Source organism: Plecotus auritus (genome assembly GCF_963455305.1).
Source record: "Plecotus auritus genome assembly, chromosome: 7".
Classification (NCBI taxonomy): Eukaryota; Metazoa; Chordata; class Mammalia; order Chiroptera; family Vespertilionidae; genus Plecotus; species Plecotus auritus.
Window position 1 is genome coordinate 16,272,876 of NC_137774.1, and position 15,719 is coordinate 16,288,594.

At 46.3% G+C, this 15,719-nt stretch overlaps 1 protein-coding gene across 1 annotated transcript; it reads left to right on the top strand.

Annotated features, from left to right (window-relative positions):
* The first annotated feature begins 205 nt into the window (after positions 1-205).
* On the top strand, positions 206-11,966 carry LOC308253156 (alanyl-tRNA editing protein Aarsd1). The gene is made up of 12 exons (XM_080678322.1): positions 206-1,174; positions 1,296-1,427; positions 1,559-1,718; positions 3,722-3,779; positions 4,227-4,383; positions 4,479-4,595; positions 4,820-4,950; positions 5,148-5,214; positions 5,403-5,494; positions 6,292-6,346; positions 9,973-10,067; positions 11,721-11,966. Exons 1-12 carry the CDS (start codon positions 1,136-1,138, stop codon positions 11,854-11,856), a joined length of 1,239 nt encoding a protein of 412 aa, XP_080534448.1. The 5' UTR covers positions 206-1,135; the 3' UTR covers positions 11,857-11,966.
* Positions 11,967-15,719: the final 3,753 nt, after the last annotated feature.

Here is a 15,719-nt window from a genome sequence, read left to right on the forward strand (position 1 = left end):
TGATTTCTCAGAGCAGAAACCAGCCTTTCACTATATGGCTAATACTGCCACTCTTAGAATCAGCCAGAAACCTACCTCAGCTTTCTGCACACTCCAGAAATCTCTTTATACTTTTAAAGCTGACATTAGTTCTTAAACTAAAAACAAAAACAAAACAATTGCTAATACAAAGTTATATTTGTATTATGTTCTACAGTTTACTATTATCTCATTAAATAATTAGGTATTTTCTTCATAGGTCATCAATCAGGTAACAATAAGGGGCAAAGTTGTAACTTGAATTTGTATAGCATGTCCTCTTATCCACAGTTCTGAAAACCAACAACAACAAAAATTGACACCAAAACTCATTTGACAGCAAAACATGACCTAAAATGATGTGAGGCTGTTTATAGTGTTCATTCCATTTAGTATATTTATTTCTCAGCATAAATATTAATGAGTTTGATTACGTGATGTTGCTCTTGAGTTCCAAATAGAGCCCGTTAAGTAACAACACATAGAGTATGCTCTCCATTACTGCCTAAAATCTGAAAAATCCTAAATTCTGAAACATATGGAGTCTTCAGGTTTTTTATTAGCTGATTTGAAAGAGCAGAAGGAAAGTTAACTAATTTTTAAGCGGTTAAAGTTTTAAGGCACTGTCCAGCACTAGTCACATGTGGTACTTGAAATATGGCCAGTCCAAACTGAGATGTTTTGAAAATTTTATAAGGGAAAAAATTCATTTTTATATACCTAGTACATGATGAAAGTATTATGAATATGCTGATTTAAATAAAATATTAACAAATGTGTCTTGCATTATTTCTATTGGGCACGCTGTCGTGCATCCAAGCCCATACCATGCCCACCTCTACACATCCTTGGAGCCCAAACGGCTAAACTAAGTGCCTTGACAAGTTCAGGTCACAGTTTTGTTCTCTGGTCCTTTACAAAGTCAAAACCGTTGCTAAACTACCCAGAACGTCTGCAAATCGCGTTTTCAACAAATTTGTCCCGATCATATTCCATTCCTTGCTTTCTCGCTTCTGCGCAGAGACGAGTTCGTACTGAGGATTGTCCTGCGCGGGCTTCCGTCCGCCCCTAGGCGCTTCAGCGCGCGCGGATCCCGCATCCTGGGACAGCGGCGGCGATGGCGTTCCGGTGTCAGCGGGACAGCTACGCCCGGGAGGTGCGGCCGCTGGCCGAGGGTCCCGATGCTGCCGAGCAGATGGGGCGCTGCGGGAAGAGGGCGCTATGTGGAGGGAGAGCCGAACTAGATTCCGTTTATTCTTTCGTCCCTCTCTGTTCAGTTCACCACCACCGTGGTCTCCTGCCGTCCTGCGGAGCTACAGACCGAAGGAAGCAAAGGCAAAAAGGAAGTGCTGAGCGGTTTCCAAGTGGTGCTGGAAGACACGCTGCTTTTCCCCGAGGGCGGGGGACAGGTACCAGACCCGTCCTTCCCTCCTTCCCCCTCCCACGGAGCCCCTCCTTCCTTTCTGCCGGGGTCTTTGTGTCCAGGAGTTAGGGTGAGCCCTGTCTCCCACTGCTGCCGATCTTTGTTTCTTTTCCCCAGCCTGATGACCATGGTACAATCAATGGCATCTCTGTGCTGAGAGTGACCCGCCGGGGGGCCGAGGCTGATCATTTCACACAGACACCCTTGACCCCTGGGACTGAGGTCCACGTCCAGGTGGACTGGGAGCGGAGGTTTGACCACATGCAGCAGCATTCAGGTAGGTGGGGGCAGGATTCGGGATCTGTCGGAGGGGCAATTGCTCTGTATGGAGATGCTCTGTATGGGGATGCCACGATGTTTGAGGTGTGGTTTGGGTTCTCTAGGAGTTAGCCTTTTGGAAAAGTCAGACGTATGCAGAATCAGCTCCGATTGAGGCAGGTTATGATAGATGTTACAAAAACAATATGAGCAATTACAAGTATTATAATATGGTCCTGGCCGGGAGGTTCAATTGGTAGAGCATTGCCCCAACACACCAAGGTTGTAGGTTCAATTCCTGGCCAGGGCACATACTAGAAACAGCTAATGAATGTATAAATAAGTGGAACAACAAATTGATGTTTTTTAAAAAAATATATATTTTTATTGATTTTTTTTACAGAGAGGAAAGTAGAGGGATAGAAAGTTAGAAACATTGATCAGCTGCCTCCTGCACACCTCCCACTGGGGATGTGCCCGAAACCAAGATACATGCCCTTGACTGGAACCGAACTTGGGACCTTTTCAGTCCGCAGACTGACGCTCCATCCACTGAGCCAAACTGGTTAGGGCCAAATTGATGTTTTGGTTTTTTTTCCCATCTCTATCTTTCCTCCTTCCTCTCTCTCTCTCAAATCAACCAATGAAAATTAAAATAAAAGTATTAGAATAACTGCTGGATTTGAGCGTTACCAACTTCAATCTTGGTATCTTTATCTGGATGTGCCATAAACTTCTTAAACTCAGAACATCTAGAATGGTATTTAAAAGTCATCCATTCCAAAAAAAAGAAGACCAAAAAAAAAAAAAAAAGAAAAGAAACAAAAAACGAATAAAAGTCATCCATTCCAGCCTTGGCTGGTGTGGCTCGGTTGAGTGTTGTCCAGTGCTATGAAAGGTCACGGGTTAGATTCCCAGTCGGGGTACATGTCCACATTGTGGGCTTGGTTTCTGGTCGGGGTGTGTTGTGTGTGGGAGGCAACTGATTTATGTGTCTCTCTCTCCCCCCTCTCCTTTTCTCTCTCTCTAAAATCAATAAAAACGTTTTTGTTTTTTTAAAGTCACCCATTTCCCCAGACTTGGTCTTCCATTGTCATTCTCTGTATTCAGTGCATGGCATCAGCATCCACCTAGTTGCTGAAATCCTGGAAGTTAGTACAGACACTCTTTGGGGATAGCGAGTCAATCACTAAGTCCTGTCCGTTTGTTTTCTAAATACTTCTCTATTTCCTCCCACTGTCAGTGTGATCATCTTAGTCCCAGCTCTCCTTGTCTTTCTGCAGACCTCTGTAATAGCCTCCTGGCTAGTCTCTCCACATACAGTCTTGCTTCTTGCAGCCTATTCTTCACAGAGCAACCAGAATAATCTTTTAAAAATTAAGATCTGATCATGTTACTCTCCTGCTTAACGCTCTTCAAAAGCTTCCTGTTGCTGATGATAGAGCTGTATACTTACCATGGCCCCCATACCCTACCTGGGCTGGTACTTGCCTGCTGCTCCAGCCTCAGCTGGTCTCCCTCCCTCTTGCTGTCAGCATTCTGGCCATGCTGGCCTTCCTCTCGATTCCTTGAACACATCCTGCTTCTTTCCTCCTTCGAGGACTTTGGCTGTCTATTCCCATAGCCTTCACAGTTAATTCCTTCTATTCATCCTCCTCCTTCTGTCATCAATCGGAGATAATGCTGTATCTCTAACATCAAGCTCTGTGCCTTGCATGTGGTAGGTACTTGATAAATATTTGTTGAGTGAATGTGCCACATTAGAGCTTCAGTTCAAATCCTGCCTCTGAGAAGCTACATTGCTTTGGCAAGTTACTTGACATTTCTAGGTCTCAGTTTCCTCATTTGTGAAAAGGCATCGTAAAGCCTCTTGCAGAATTCTTGTGAGGATATTCAATAAAGTATCTCAAGAACATTACCCAGTGCCCAAAAGGTCTTCAACAAGGAAACTTTCTATGATGACGTGGGAGTATGTGGCTGTCTGGGCTTCTCATTCTTCTATCTCTTTTTCTCTCTTATCAGGGCAGCATCTCATCACAGCAGTTGCTGATCACCTGTTTGGGCTGAAAACAACGTCATGGTGAGGAGGAGGCATAAGACTAACTGTAGAGCATGACTCCTAACTCCCAGCTCCTTTCCCAGTAATGGGTCAGGGGCTAGGAGGCTAAAAGAAAGAGCAGTGTTCAAAATCTGCTGTGTTCCCCTGGTCCCCTTGAGGGTGGGGGGTGGATGCCCTTGTGTTTCTTAGGGAAAACATTAGGATGAGAGGAGAGATATCTGCCTTTGCTTAGGAAAGAACATAGAATTTTGAGCCTACAGACCTACGCAGTGTGGATCTATGTGAACTTGATCACATTCGTTACTACCCCTCAGCTGTAAGATGGAAATGACAATCCCTACCTTGCAGGATTTTTGTGGGGATTAAATAAGATAATTTATGTGGACATTCTTTGTAAACTGTAAACTTTCTTACATTGTTACTGTTGTTGTTATCAGCATCCTGTGGCTACTCTACTTCTTCTGACAGGGAGTTAGGGCGACTCCGGAGTGTGATTGAGCTGGATAGCCCCTCTGTGACTGTAGAGCAAGTAGCTGCCATTGAGCAGAGTGTCAATGAAAAAATCAGAGATCGGCTGCCTGTGAATGTGCGAGAACTGAGCCTAGATGATCCTGAGGTGGAGCAGGTGAGGGGAGACCCAGTGGGGTGGCTTCTGTAGAATGCCCTCTGGGGGCTCCTCATCAAAATTCAGACAGCCCTTCTCCCTCCTCTTTATTCTAGGTGAGGGGCCGGGGTTTGCCAGATGACCATGCTGGGCCCATTCGAGTTGTTACCATCGAGAATGTTGATTCCAACATGTGCTGTGGGACCCATGTGAGCAATCTTAGTGACCTTCAGGTAGGTGAGGAAGGGCTTCTGAATGGTTAGGAAAGAGGGTGTCAGGAGTGTGGGATCACAACAGGGTTGGGAGTGGTAGAGGGGGAGTCCTGAGCAAAATCACTCTTTTATTGCTTCTCAACTGAGGGGGAGGTCTAGGTGTCTCCTATCCTGGTGTCCAGCACCCACTGTGTTTTCTGCGTGTGTGTGTGTGTGTGTGTATGTTATCTCCTTGCCTCATGTAGGTCATTAAAATTCTGGGCACTGAGAAGGGGAAAAAGAACAAAAGCAACCTGATATTTCTGGCTGGGAACCGTGTGCTGAAGTGGATGGAGAGAAGTTATGGAACTGAAAAAGCATTGACCACGCTGCTTAAGTATGCCCCCTTCTGTTGTCTCCTGTTTCTCAGGACCTGGACACCTGGGGCTTAGCTTTCCTGCCTGTAAGGCAGACAGAATAATCTATCTCTGGGCGGTAAGATGTGATCATAAATGATAAAGTGCAGTGGACGAACGCCCAACATCAAAAGCAGTTGGGAAGCTGGGCTGATCTCCACGGACCTTTCACTTGCAGGTGTGGAGCAGAGGATCACGTGGAAGCCGTGAAAAAGCTGCAGAACTCCACCAAGCTCCTGCAGAAGGTGGTTATTCCATGGTGGTTGGAGAGCGCGTGAGCTCTGCCTGGAATAGGCTCCTTGGACTTGGCCCCTCCGCCTAACCAGATGTGTAGTTTGTCAAGGGGGTGGGGTGGGGAGAATGAAGTGGAGGGAAGGCGGTGCTGTCTTGTTATCCTTCCCACCTACCTACTCAGTTCTGGCATCCATTTCAGAACAACCTGAATCTGCTGAGAGACCTGGCTGTGCACATTGCCCACGGCCTCAGGAACAGCCCAGACTGGGGAGGTGTGGTCACATTACACAGGTGAGAGACAGGCAGGGGGCTGAGGCTTTAGGGTTCAGCCTCTCCCCTGTATGCAGTGCATAGTAGGTGGCGGGCCACTCACTGGTATTCTCAAGGCTGGGTAGACCCTAAGAAATGTGTTACCTACCAGATTTCTTGGGTTGACATAAGCATCTTTCTTTTTTCTTTTTAAAATATATTTTATTGATTTTCTTACAGAGAGGAAGGGAGAGGGATAGAGAGCCCGAAACATCGATGAGAGAGAACCTGGGACCCTTCAGTCTGCAGGCCAACGCTCTATCCACTGAGCAAAACCGGCTAGGGCAGCATCTTTCCTTTTTAATCCTCACCTGAGGATATTTTTTCCATTGCATTTTAGAGAGAGTGGAAGGGAGGGAGGGAAGAGGCGGGGAGAGAGAGACATACATCAATGTGAGAGAACAACAATGTGAGAGAGATACATCCACTGGTTGCCTCCCACACATGCTACCACCTGAGGTGGGGAGCAAACCTGCAACCCAGGTACATGCCCTTCACTCTTTCATTAGCACCTCCCCTCACCTCCTTCACCGTCTCACAGGTCTTCACCTACCTCGGTGAATCCTATTAAAGGAAGACAAAAATAAAGGCAAAGCTTGTTAGGAACTGCTGATGCTGAGAAAGACGTCCCACTGGCCCTCCGCCAGCACTCTCTCTTTGCTGGGGGGCCTGGGACTTCGCACATACAGGCAGCAGGGAGGCCAGCCTCTCAGGGGGAGCTGGGCATCCTGTGGTTTCCCAGCTCCCTCTCCAACCTGGATCTGTGCCTTTTGTTGTAGGAAGGAGGGCGATTCTGAGTTCATGAATATCATTGCCAATGAGATTGGGTCAGAGGTAAGAGATGCACCCTGGGTAGAGACCTAAATAAGGGGCGTTAGTTAGTTCAGCTGAAGTCCTTCCACATGAGCACATGAAGAGTAGGGGACAGAAATTCATTCAGTACAGTTTTCTTTTTTTGTGTTAATTCTCACACAAGTATATTTTTTCCATTGATTTTTTTCTTTTTCTTTTTCTCTTTGAAGAGAGTGGAAGGGAGATAGGAAGGGGGAGAGGGAGAGAAACATGATGTGAAAGAGACACATGAATCGGTTGCCTCCACACCCCTGACTGGGGCTGCGGTTCAAACCTGCAGCCCAAATACATGCCCTTAACTGGAATCGAACCGGTGACCTTTTGGTGCATGGGATGGTGCTCAATCCACCGAACCAAACTGCCGGGCAGCTTTTTGTCTTTTTTTTTTTTAAATATATTTTATTGATTTTTTACAGAGAGGAAGAGAGAGGGATAGAGAGTTAGAAACATCGATGAGAGAGAAACATCGATCAGCTGCCTCCTGCACACCTCCCACTGGGGATGTGCCCGCAACCAAGGTACGTGCTCTTGACCGGAATCGAACCTGGGACCCTTCAGTCCGCAGGCCGACGCTCTATCCACTGAGCCAAACCGGTTTCGGCCAGCTTTTTGTCTTAATGTTGAACCTAAGTTCCTGTGGTCACTCTTAAAAAGTTCTTGGCTCTGGTGGGCCAGAGTGGAGGGGCTGCATTATCATTCCTTCAGAACATCACTTGTGTTTTATTTTTTACTTATTTAATTTAATAAATCTTTATTGTTCAGATTATTACAATTGTTCCTCTTTTTTCCCCCATAGCTCCGCTCCACCCGGTTCCCACCCCACCCTCTGCCCTTAACCACCCCCACACTGTCCTCATCCATAGGTGTACGATTTTTGTCCAGTCTCTTCCCGCACCCCCCACACCCCTTTCCCCCTGAGAATTATCAGTCCACTCCCTTTCTATGCCCCTGATTCTATTATATTCACCAGTTTATTCTGTTCCTCAGATTTTTAATTCACTTGATTTTTAGATTCACTTGTTGATAGATATGTATTTGTTGTTCATAATTTTTATCTTTACCTTTTTCTTCTTCTTCCTCTTCTTAAAGAATACCTTTCAGCATTTCATATAATACTGGTTTGGTGGTGATGAACTCCTTTAGCTTTTTGTTATCTGTGAAGCTCTTTATCTTACCTTCAATTCTGAATGATAACTTTGCTGGGTAGAGCAATCTTGGTTGTAAGTTCTTGCTATTCATCACTTTGAATATTTCTTGCCACTCCCGTCTGGCCTGCATAGTTTCTGTTGAGAAATCAGCTGACAGTCGTATGGGTGCTCCCTTGTAGGTAACTAACTGTTTTTCTCTTGCTGCTTTTTTTTTTTTTAATATATTTTTATTGATATTTTACAGAGAGGAAGGGAGAGGGATAGAGAGCTAGAAACATCGATGAGAGAGAAACATTGATCAGCTGCCTCCTGCACACCCCCCACTGGGGATATGCCCGCAACCAAGGTACATGCCCCTGACCGGAATCGAACCCGGGACCCTTCAATCCGCAGGCCGACGCTCTATCCACTGAGCCAAACCGGTTTTGGCTCTCTTGCTGCTTTTAATATTCTCTCTTTGTCTTTTGCTCTTGGCATTTTAATTGTGATGTGTCTTGGTGTGGTCCTCTTTGGATTCCTTTTGTTTGGGGTTCTCTGCGCTTCCTGGACTTGTAAGTCTATTTCTTTCACCAGGTGGGGGAAGTTTTCGGTCATTATTTCTTCAAATAGGTTTTCAGTATCTTGCTCTCTCTCTTCTTCTGGCACCCCCATAATTCTGATGTTGGTACGCTTGAAGTTCTCCCAGAGGCTTCTTACACTATCTTCCAACTTTATGGATTCTTTTTTCTTTTTGCTTTTCCGGTTGAGTGTTTTTTGCTTCTTTGTATTTCACATCTTTGACTTGATTCTTGCGTTTCTCTAGTCTGCTGTTGGGTCTCTGTATAATATTTTTTATTTCAGTCAGTGTATGCTTAATTTCTAGTTGTTCCTTTTTCATATCCTCGAGGGTCTTGCTAAATTTATCGGCCTTTTCTAGGAGATTCTTGAAAAACCTTATAAACGTGGTTTTGAACTCTATATCCAGTCATTTGTTTTCCTCCATTTCTTTCGTTTGTGATCTGTTTCTTTGTCTCCGCATTTTCGTTGATTCCCTGAGTTGGTAGGGTAGCTTTGTGTGCTAAGTGTCCTATATGGTCCAGTGGGTCGGCCTCCCCAGTTACCTGAGGTGGACACTCTTGGTGCACCCCTTTGTGGACTGTGTGTACAGCCTTGTTGTAGTTAAGTTTTGATTGTTGTTGGTATCACTGGGAGGAATTGACCTCCAGGCCAGTTGGCTGTGAGGATCAGCTGTGTCTACGCTGGGAGAAGTTCGGTGCTGGAGACAGCCTTATGAGACAAGATTTGCAAAATTGCAAAAGCTTCTGTGTTCAGCTTGGATGGGGTGGAGTCTCAGGGCTGATCAGACAGTCTTGGCTTCCCATCAGCCCTGCCCTAATAGGCCCTTGGGTCTCAGTGTCCCTTGGTAATCGCTGCAAGCACCTCTGAGAGAAAGCTGCCCTCGAGTTTCACCTGCTGCCAGACAGTCCAGTTTCTCCCCCAATGAATCTGGATTCCCAGATTCTCGCCCGCAACTGGAGTTCAGTGCAGTTGGGAGCTTCCGGTTCCCTCCAGCTAGAGAAAGCCAGCTGCACACTCAGCAGTCAGTCCTCTCTGCGCGCACTTGCGCACATGCCTCCAGACCTTTGTCTTCCGCAGCTCCCCTGAGTTTCCACCTGACAGTCCAAATTCCCCCTGTAAGAGCCTGGGTCCCCAGGGGCTCGACCGGAACTGGGGTTCAGTGCAGTCGGAACTGGGGTTCAGAGCAGTCGGGAGTTTCCGACTCCCTCCTGCTAGGGAGAGCCAGCGGCAATTTCAGCAGTCAGTCCTCTCTGTGCACACTTGTGCACACGCCCCTCCAGACCCCTGCCCGCTGCAGCTCCCCCGAGTCTCCGTGTGCCTTTCTCTCTACCTGACAGTCCAGACTCCCCCCGTATGAGCCTGGGTCCACAGGGTCTTGCCCGGAACTGGGGTTCAGTGCAGTTGGAACTGGGGTTCAGTGCAGTCAGGAGCTTCCTTCTCCCTCCCGCCAGAGAAAGCCAGCCAGGCACTCAGCCGCCTTTCCTCTCTGCATGCGTGTCTCCATACCTCAGCCCTTTGCCGCTCCTCTGATTCTCCGTGAGCTTTCCTCTTTCCTTCTAGTTGTAGAATTTCCACTCAGCCAGCTTTCCTGTGGTTCTGGATGATGTCCGTTCTGTCTTTTAGTTGTAGTTTTGAAATTGTTGTGCGAGGCAGCAGTTTAGGTGCTTACCTATGCCGCCATCTTGGTTTTTCCTGTCCATCACTTGTGTTTTAGAGAAAACTTTTTCTTTTTAGTTGAGATATGATGTGTCAGTTTAAGGTGTACAGCATGTTGATTTGATACACTTATAATTGCAATATGATTTTTAAATCTGTTCTTGAGACTGAGGAGAGTGCACAGTATAGAGGGGTTGACCCCACATCCTTAAGTATCAGGGTTCATCTCCTTGTCTTACCTCCTAGGACACCCTCCTGTTCCTAACTGTGGGCGATGAGAAAGGCGCTGGGCTCTTCTTACTGGCAGGGTCAGCTGAGGCCGTAGAGACCCTGGGACCCAGGTAACCTTTCGTAGACTGCTTTACATGGTGGGGAGAGCCCTTTACTGATGACAGAGGCCACCACATCTGCAATCTCATTTTTATTCACATCACAGACTTGTGATGTGGGCTGAAATAATTATCTCCAACTACCATTCCCAGTTTCATAGGTGAGGGACGGCACACCCTGTGCCTGGGATCTCACAAAGTAGGGGGAGAACTGAGACTTGAACCCAGGTCTTTTGGCTCTAAATTTATGTGTTTCGTTTTTTCTTTTAGAAATTGAGATTCACAGGTGATACATGAATACAGGTGCTGGGTTATCAGTAGGCAGATGAAGCAGATGCTTAAGGCACCAGCAGAGGAGAGGCACATACTCTTTGGGGGGAAAAATTAGGATTTTGAAATAAAATTTAAAAAGGCATTGATATAATTGTTAGGAAAAAGTTAGAACTTTGTTGGACTTCTTTCCTCTTATGTTATTGTTTACATTTTGTTTTAAATTAGATATGGTGGTATAGTGCCCCTGTTCTTTCTAACGGAATTTTCAAGGTCCCAGTGGCTCCGATGAACATATGGTTGGTGTAAAGCATTGTAGAAAAACAGCTTTTAAAGGAGAGTTCCTGACAGGCAGCCAGAATTGGCCTATAGATTGGTTTGGCCTGTGTACTATTTTAAATTTTTGAAAATACTTGCTACATTTTATTTTATTTTTTATTTTTATTTTTTTTTTTTTAAAATATATATTTTATTGATTTTTTACAGAGAGGAAAGGGAGATGATAGATAGCTAGAAACATCGATGAGAGAGATACATCGATCAGCTGCCTCCTGCACACCCCCCACTGGGGATGTGCCTGCAACCAAGGTACATGCCCTTGACCGGAATCGAACCCGGGACCCTTCAGTCCGCAGGCCGACGCTCTATCCACTGAGCCAAACCGGTTCCGGCTACTTGCTACATTTTAAAATCAGGAGATTTTTACATAAAAATACATAGTTCTGGCTTTTCTCAAAAAAGGAAAAAAACTGGCACTCCCTGGCCACACTGGGCTCACATTCCACATGGTGGTGGCTACGAGGCACCTGAGCAGTGGCGCCCTCTTCAGACAGGACAGGCTTGTCCAGGTTGCCACAGTCCCGCCTTTCTCGCCCACCCGTTTGACTCCCTCCTGGTCCCACAGACGTCGTGTCTATAGCCACCTGCCCCTAGTGTACATTCACTCTGCTCCCTGGAGGTTGCCATAATCTATCTAGGCCAGCCTTGGGCAAACTACGGCCCGCGGGCCGGATCTGGCTGTTCTATCCGGTTCTCTTGCTCTCCCCTCCGCTCCTTTACTTTGAATTTATATTAGTTCACACAAACACTCCATCCATGCTTTTGTTCCGGCCCTCCGGTCCAGTTTAAGAACCCACTGTGGCCCTCGAGTCAAAAAGTTTGCCCACCCCTGATCTAGGCCATTTCTAGATACTTCTGTTGTCTCCAGTTATTCCCTCTTACAGTAAACGTGGCACATATTACATGTGCAAGTATTTTTAAGAAGGATTTCTAGAAGCATCTACTCTTCCTCTCCCTCGCCCCCAGCCCATGGGGAAAGACTCAGGGCTGCTCTTGGTTTTTCTGTGGCTTTCCCCCTGAGGACCTCCTCCCCCCTGACATATCTCTGCTTTCCAGGGTGGCTGAGGTGCTGGAAGGCAAAGGAGCAGGGAAGAAAGGCCGCTTTCAGGGGAAGGCCACCAAGATGAGCCGGCGGGCAGAGGCGCAGGTGCTTCTCCAGGACTATGTCGGCACGCAGAGTGCTGAGGAGTGAGGACTCGCACCTCCCTGCTGCTCCTGCCATTGAGAATGCCTCGCGTGTCCACAGAAAGAGTCTCTTGGACAATAAAATAGTTCAATTTGCAGTGATTGTGGTACCATGTATTACTAATTTATTTAGTGTACTCCAGTGTGCTTATGCAATAATTATCTGTGAACAAATGGGTCACTAATTTCGTCCCTTAGACATACCCTATGCCAGTAGTCGGCAAACTGTGGCTCGCGAGCCACATGCGGCTCACGAGCCGCGGTTTGCCGCTCTGTTGACTAATGAGTTTGCCGACCACTGCCCTATGCGAATGAGTCTTATGTATGAGGTGTACTAATTTACTGAAACTCAGTTGCAGCCTTTCTTCATGTAGAAATATAGCTGCCAGCCGAAACCGGTTTGGCTCAGTGGATAGAGCGTCAGCCTGTGGACTGAAAGGTCCCAGGTTCGATTCCGGTCAAGGGCATGTACCTTGGTTGTGGGCACATCCCCAGTAGGAGGTGTGCAGGAGGCAGCTGATCGATGTTTCTCTCTCATCGATGTTTCTAACTATCTCTCTCCCTTCCTCTCTGTTAAAAAAATCAATAAAATATATTAAAAAAAAAAATATAGCTGCCAAAGGAGTGTGCAAGTCAGGTGAATGAGTCTAAGCCTGAGGTCACAGTTTAAGAATACACTGAAAAGAATTCTGGTTCTGTCACTTGCCTGGGGAAGTTATCTTGCCTTTTCAACCTTCAGTTGCCTCACTGATAACATGGCAGTAAGGGCAGTAGCTAGTTCTCTGGGGTGTCGTGAAGTAACATTCAATTGTAAGTGCTCAGGAAAACACTCGATTCCCCATTGACCTAAGAACACAGAATTTTTGATTACCTGATGTTCTGTTCCTCTTTACCTTCCAGTTGAGAGTTGATAAATGCAGGGGCAGCTGCCCTACTGTCGCCCCAGGTGAGCTGTGTCCCCGGGGAGTGCTGCTGAGGACATGGGTGTGGCCATCCCGTGTGCTTTCCTGAGTTACTTAGGAGCTATGATTGAGCCCAAGGGAGGCTTCTTTTGAGCCCAGCAGCTACCGGCAAATCACTTTAATTTAGATGTTCATCTTGTTCATACAAGGACTTTATTCAGGTAAAATTCCCACAGGAGGAAATTCTGCCCCTGTTCCTGCTGGCGGAACAGGCAGACAGGGAACGTGGCTTCATAGAATTTTGCTGGGAGGAATGGAGTGGTCACCAGGAGCAGTGGCTTCCAAACTTTTCAATTAAATAATGGAAACTTGCATGAAGTTTTACAAGTAGAAGCACAATATCGAAGTGGAAGAAAGCTCTGATCTGGTTGGAACAGGGAGTGGAGGCGTGGAGCTCTCCAAGCCCTTAGGAAGGCCCCGGAGTGCCCCCTGGAGCCATAGATACCATTTGCCAAATTCCCAACCTTGGCATATCAGGACGATGCTCTAACCAACTAAGCTACCTAGCCAGGGCAATGTTCCACTCCATTTAAAATGCAGACAGATCCCCTCCAAACAGCCCCTGAGTTTTTTTCCTCAGAGGGCATGTCAGTTAACGATATTTGGAGTTGGTCCTTCAAACTTATAGTTGAATCTTGAGTCTCCTGATGAAGTTATGTGATCACAGGTACATGTGATATACCTGTAGAAAGTTCCAGGTACTATGAATAATGTAGTCTGCAAAACTAGGAAATCTAACTGATAATCCTTTCAGTCTTAGAAATGTAAAGGAAGAGACATTTATTCCCAAGTTACCTTCTATTGAAACATAATGGCAATTTTAGAAGCTGTCTAGCACTGATTCCCAATTTTCCAACTAGGTTTCAGATCTTTCTAGGGCTATCCATCCTATGTAAGGTCACAGAATCAAAACAGAATTCTAGGCCTGGAAGGAACCTTAGAGATTGACAACCTGATCTGGCAAGTGAGGAAATAAACTTTTTTTTCTTTATTGCAGCAAAATGAACAACATAAAATTTACAATTTTCACCATTAAAGGAGATAAAGTTAAATGACTTGCCCAAAGGTGTCTCTTCCCACTGCAGAGCACTGCCTCAAAACTCAGGGTTTCATAACCTGGGTGACCTTGCATCTGACTCACAAATAATGCACCAACTCCAGTTACATGTGAGTAATTGAAACAGCTGAGTCCAGAACTAGAGGGTTTGGCTCAGTGGATAAAGCATCAGCCTGTGGACCAGGGGTCCTCAAACTTTTTAAACAGGGGGCCAGTTCACTGTCCCTCAGACCGTTGGAGGGCCGTACTATAGTTTAAAAAAAAAAACTGAACAAATTCCTATGCGCACTGCGGGCCCGGGACGAGTCGGCTGCTAAGTAGGACAGGCAGCGGCACCCAGCGGGCCGGATAAATGTCCTCGGCGGGCCACATGTGGCCTGCGGGCCGCAGTTTGAGGACCCCTGTGGACTGAAGGGTCCTGGGTTCAATTCCGGTCAAGAGCACATACCTTGGTTGCCGGCTCGATCCCTAGCCCTGGTCGGGGCACATGCAGGAGGCAACAATCCATGTGTCTCTCTCACATCGATGTCTCTCTCTCTCTGTTTCTCCCCCTCCCGTCCACTCTCTCTGAAAAATCAATGGAAAAATACCCTCAGGTGAGGATTAACAAAAAACAAACAGCTGAGTCTATGATGAGCCCAAATCTGACAATGCCATATAAAATGATAAGCATCTCTAGCCCCTCATTCAGGGGAAAAGCTCTCTGTTGGTGTTAGCAAAAGTCATTCATCTTTATAATTAAGATATTAAACTGAAATCAACCTAACGCTCAGATCCAGCTATAACTTTAGCTAGACAAAGATGGTCAAGGCGTAGACGGCCAGGATGAAATAACAGAAGAGAAATAAGGAGAAAACGGACTGTGGTTGTGGGCAGCTGTTTCCATATTCTTCTTCCAACCCCGAGAGGAGCATTAGATGAGCTCCTGGCTGTAAACATGGTTTAATGAGAGAACTGAAGTTGCATAGACTGGGCCTCTGGGTGGATACAGCTCTGGCAGGCAATCATTTTTCCTCATGTGTCAAAAGAGAACCCCTAAGAAAGAATGACAGGGTCCAATTAGTCTTCTCCCAAGTGAAAGAAACTGAAACAACTTGTCTAACAAGATTGAAAGCCATGCCCTAGCCCGTGTTGCTCAGTGGATAGAGCGTCGGCCTGGGGACTGAAGGGTCCTGGGTTCGATTCTGGTCAAGGGCACATGCCTAGGGTTGCTGGCTCGACCCCCAGGAGGGGGCGTGCAGGAGGCAGCTGATGGATGATTCTCTCATTGATGTTTCTATCTCTCTCCCTTCCTCTCTGAAAGCAATTAAAAAAAAAAAAAAAAAAAAAAAAGGTTGAAAGCCACAAGGCAGACTACTTGTCAGGGACAGGGATTTGGAGTCCTAGGCTTTCGCCTGAAGCCAGGAGGCAGATTAGTGGGAGAGCTGGGCTGCAGGAAGATGGCCAGAAGAAAGGGGAATCTGAGTTTCTGAGGCAAAAATTTAGTTGTAAATTTTATGTTGTTCATTTTGCTGCAATCAAGAAAAAAAAGTTTATTTCCTCACTTGCCAGATCAGGTTGTCAATCTCTAAGGTTCCTTAGAGAGAGAAAGAAACAGAGGCAAACACCTAGGGGTACAAAAGACATCAAGAGATGTTTAAAATATTTTTAAAAATATATTTGTATTGATTTTAGAGAGGAAGGGAGAAGGAGAGAGAAATAGAAACATCAATGATGAGAGAGAATCTTTGATTGGCTGCCTCCTGCAAGCCCCACTCTGGGGATCAAGTCCACAACCCAGGCATGTGCCCTGACCAGGAATTGAACCGTAACCTCCTGGTCCATAGGTTCATGCTCAACTGCTGAGCCACG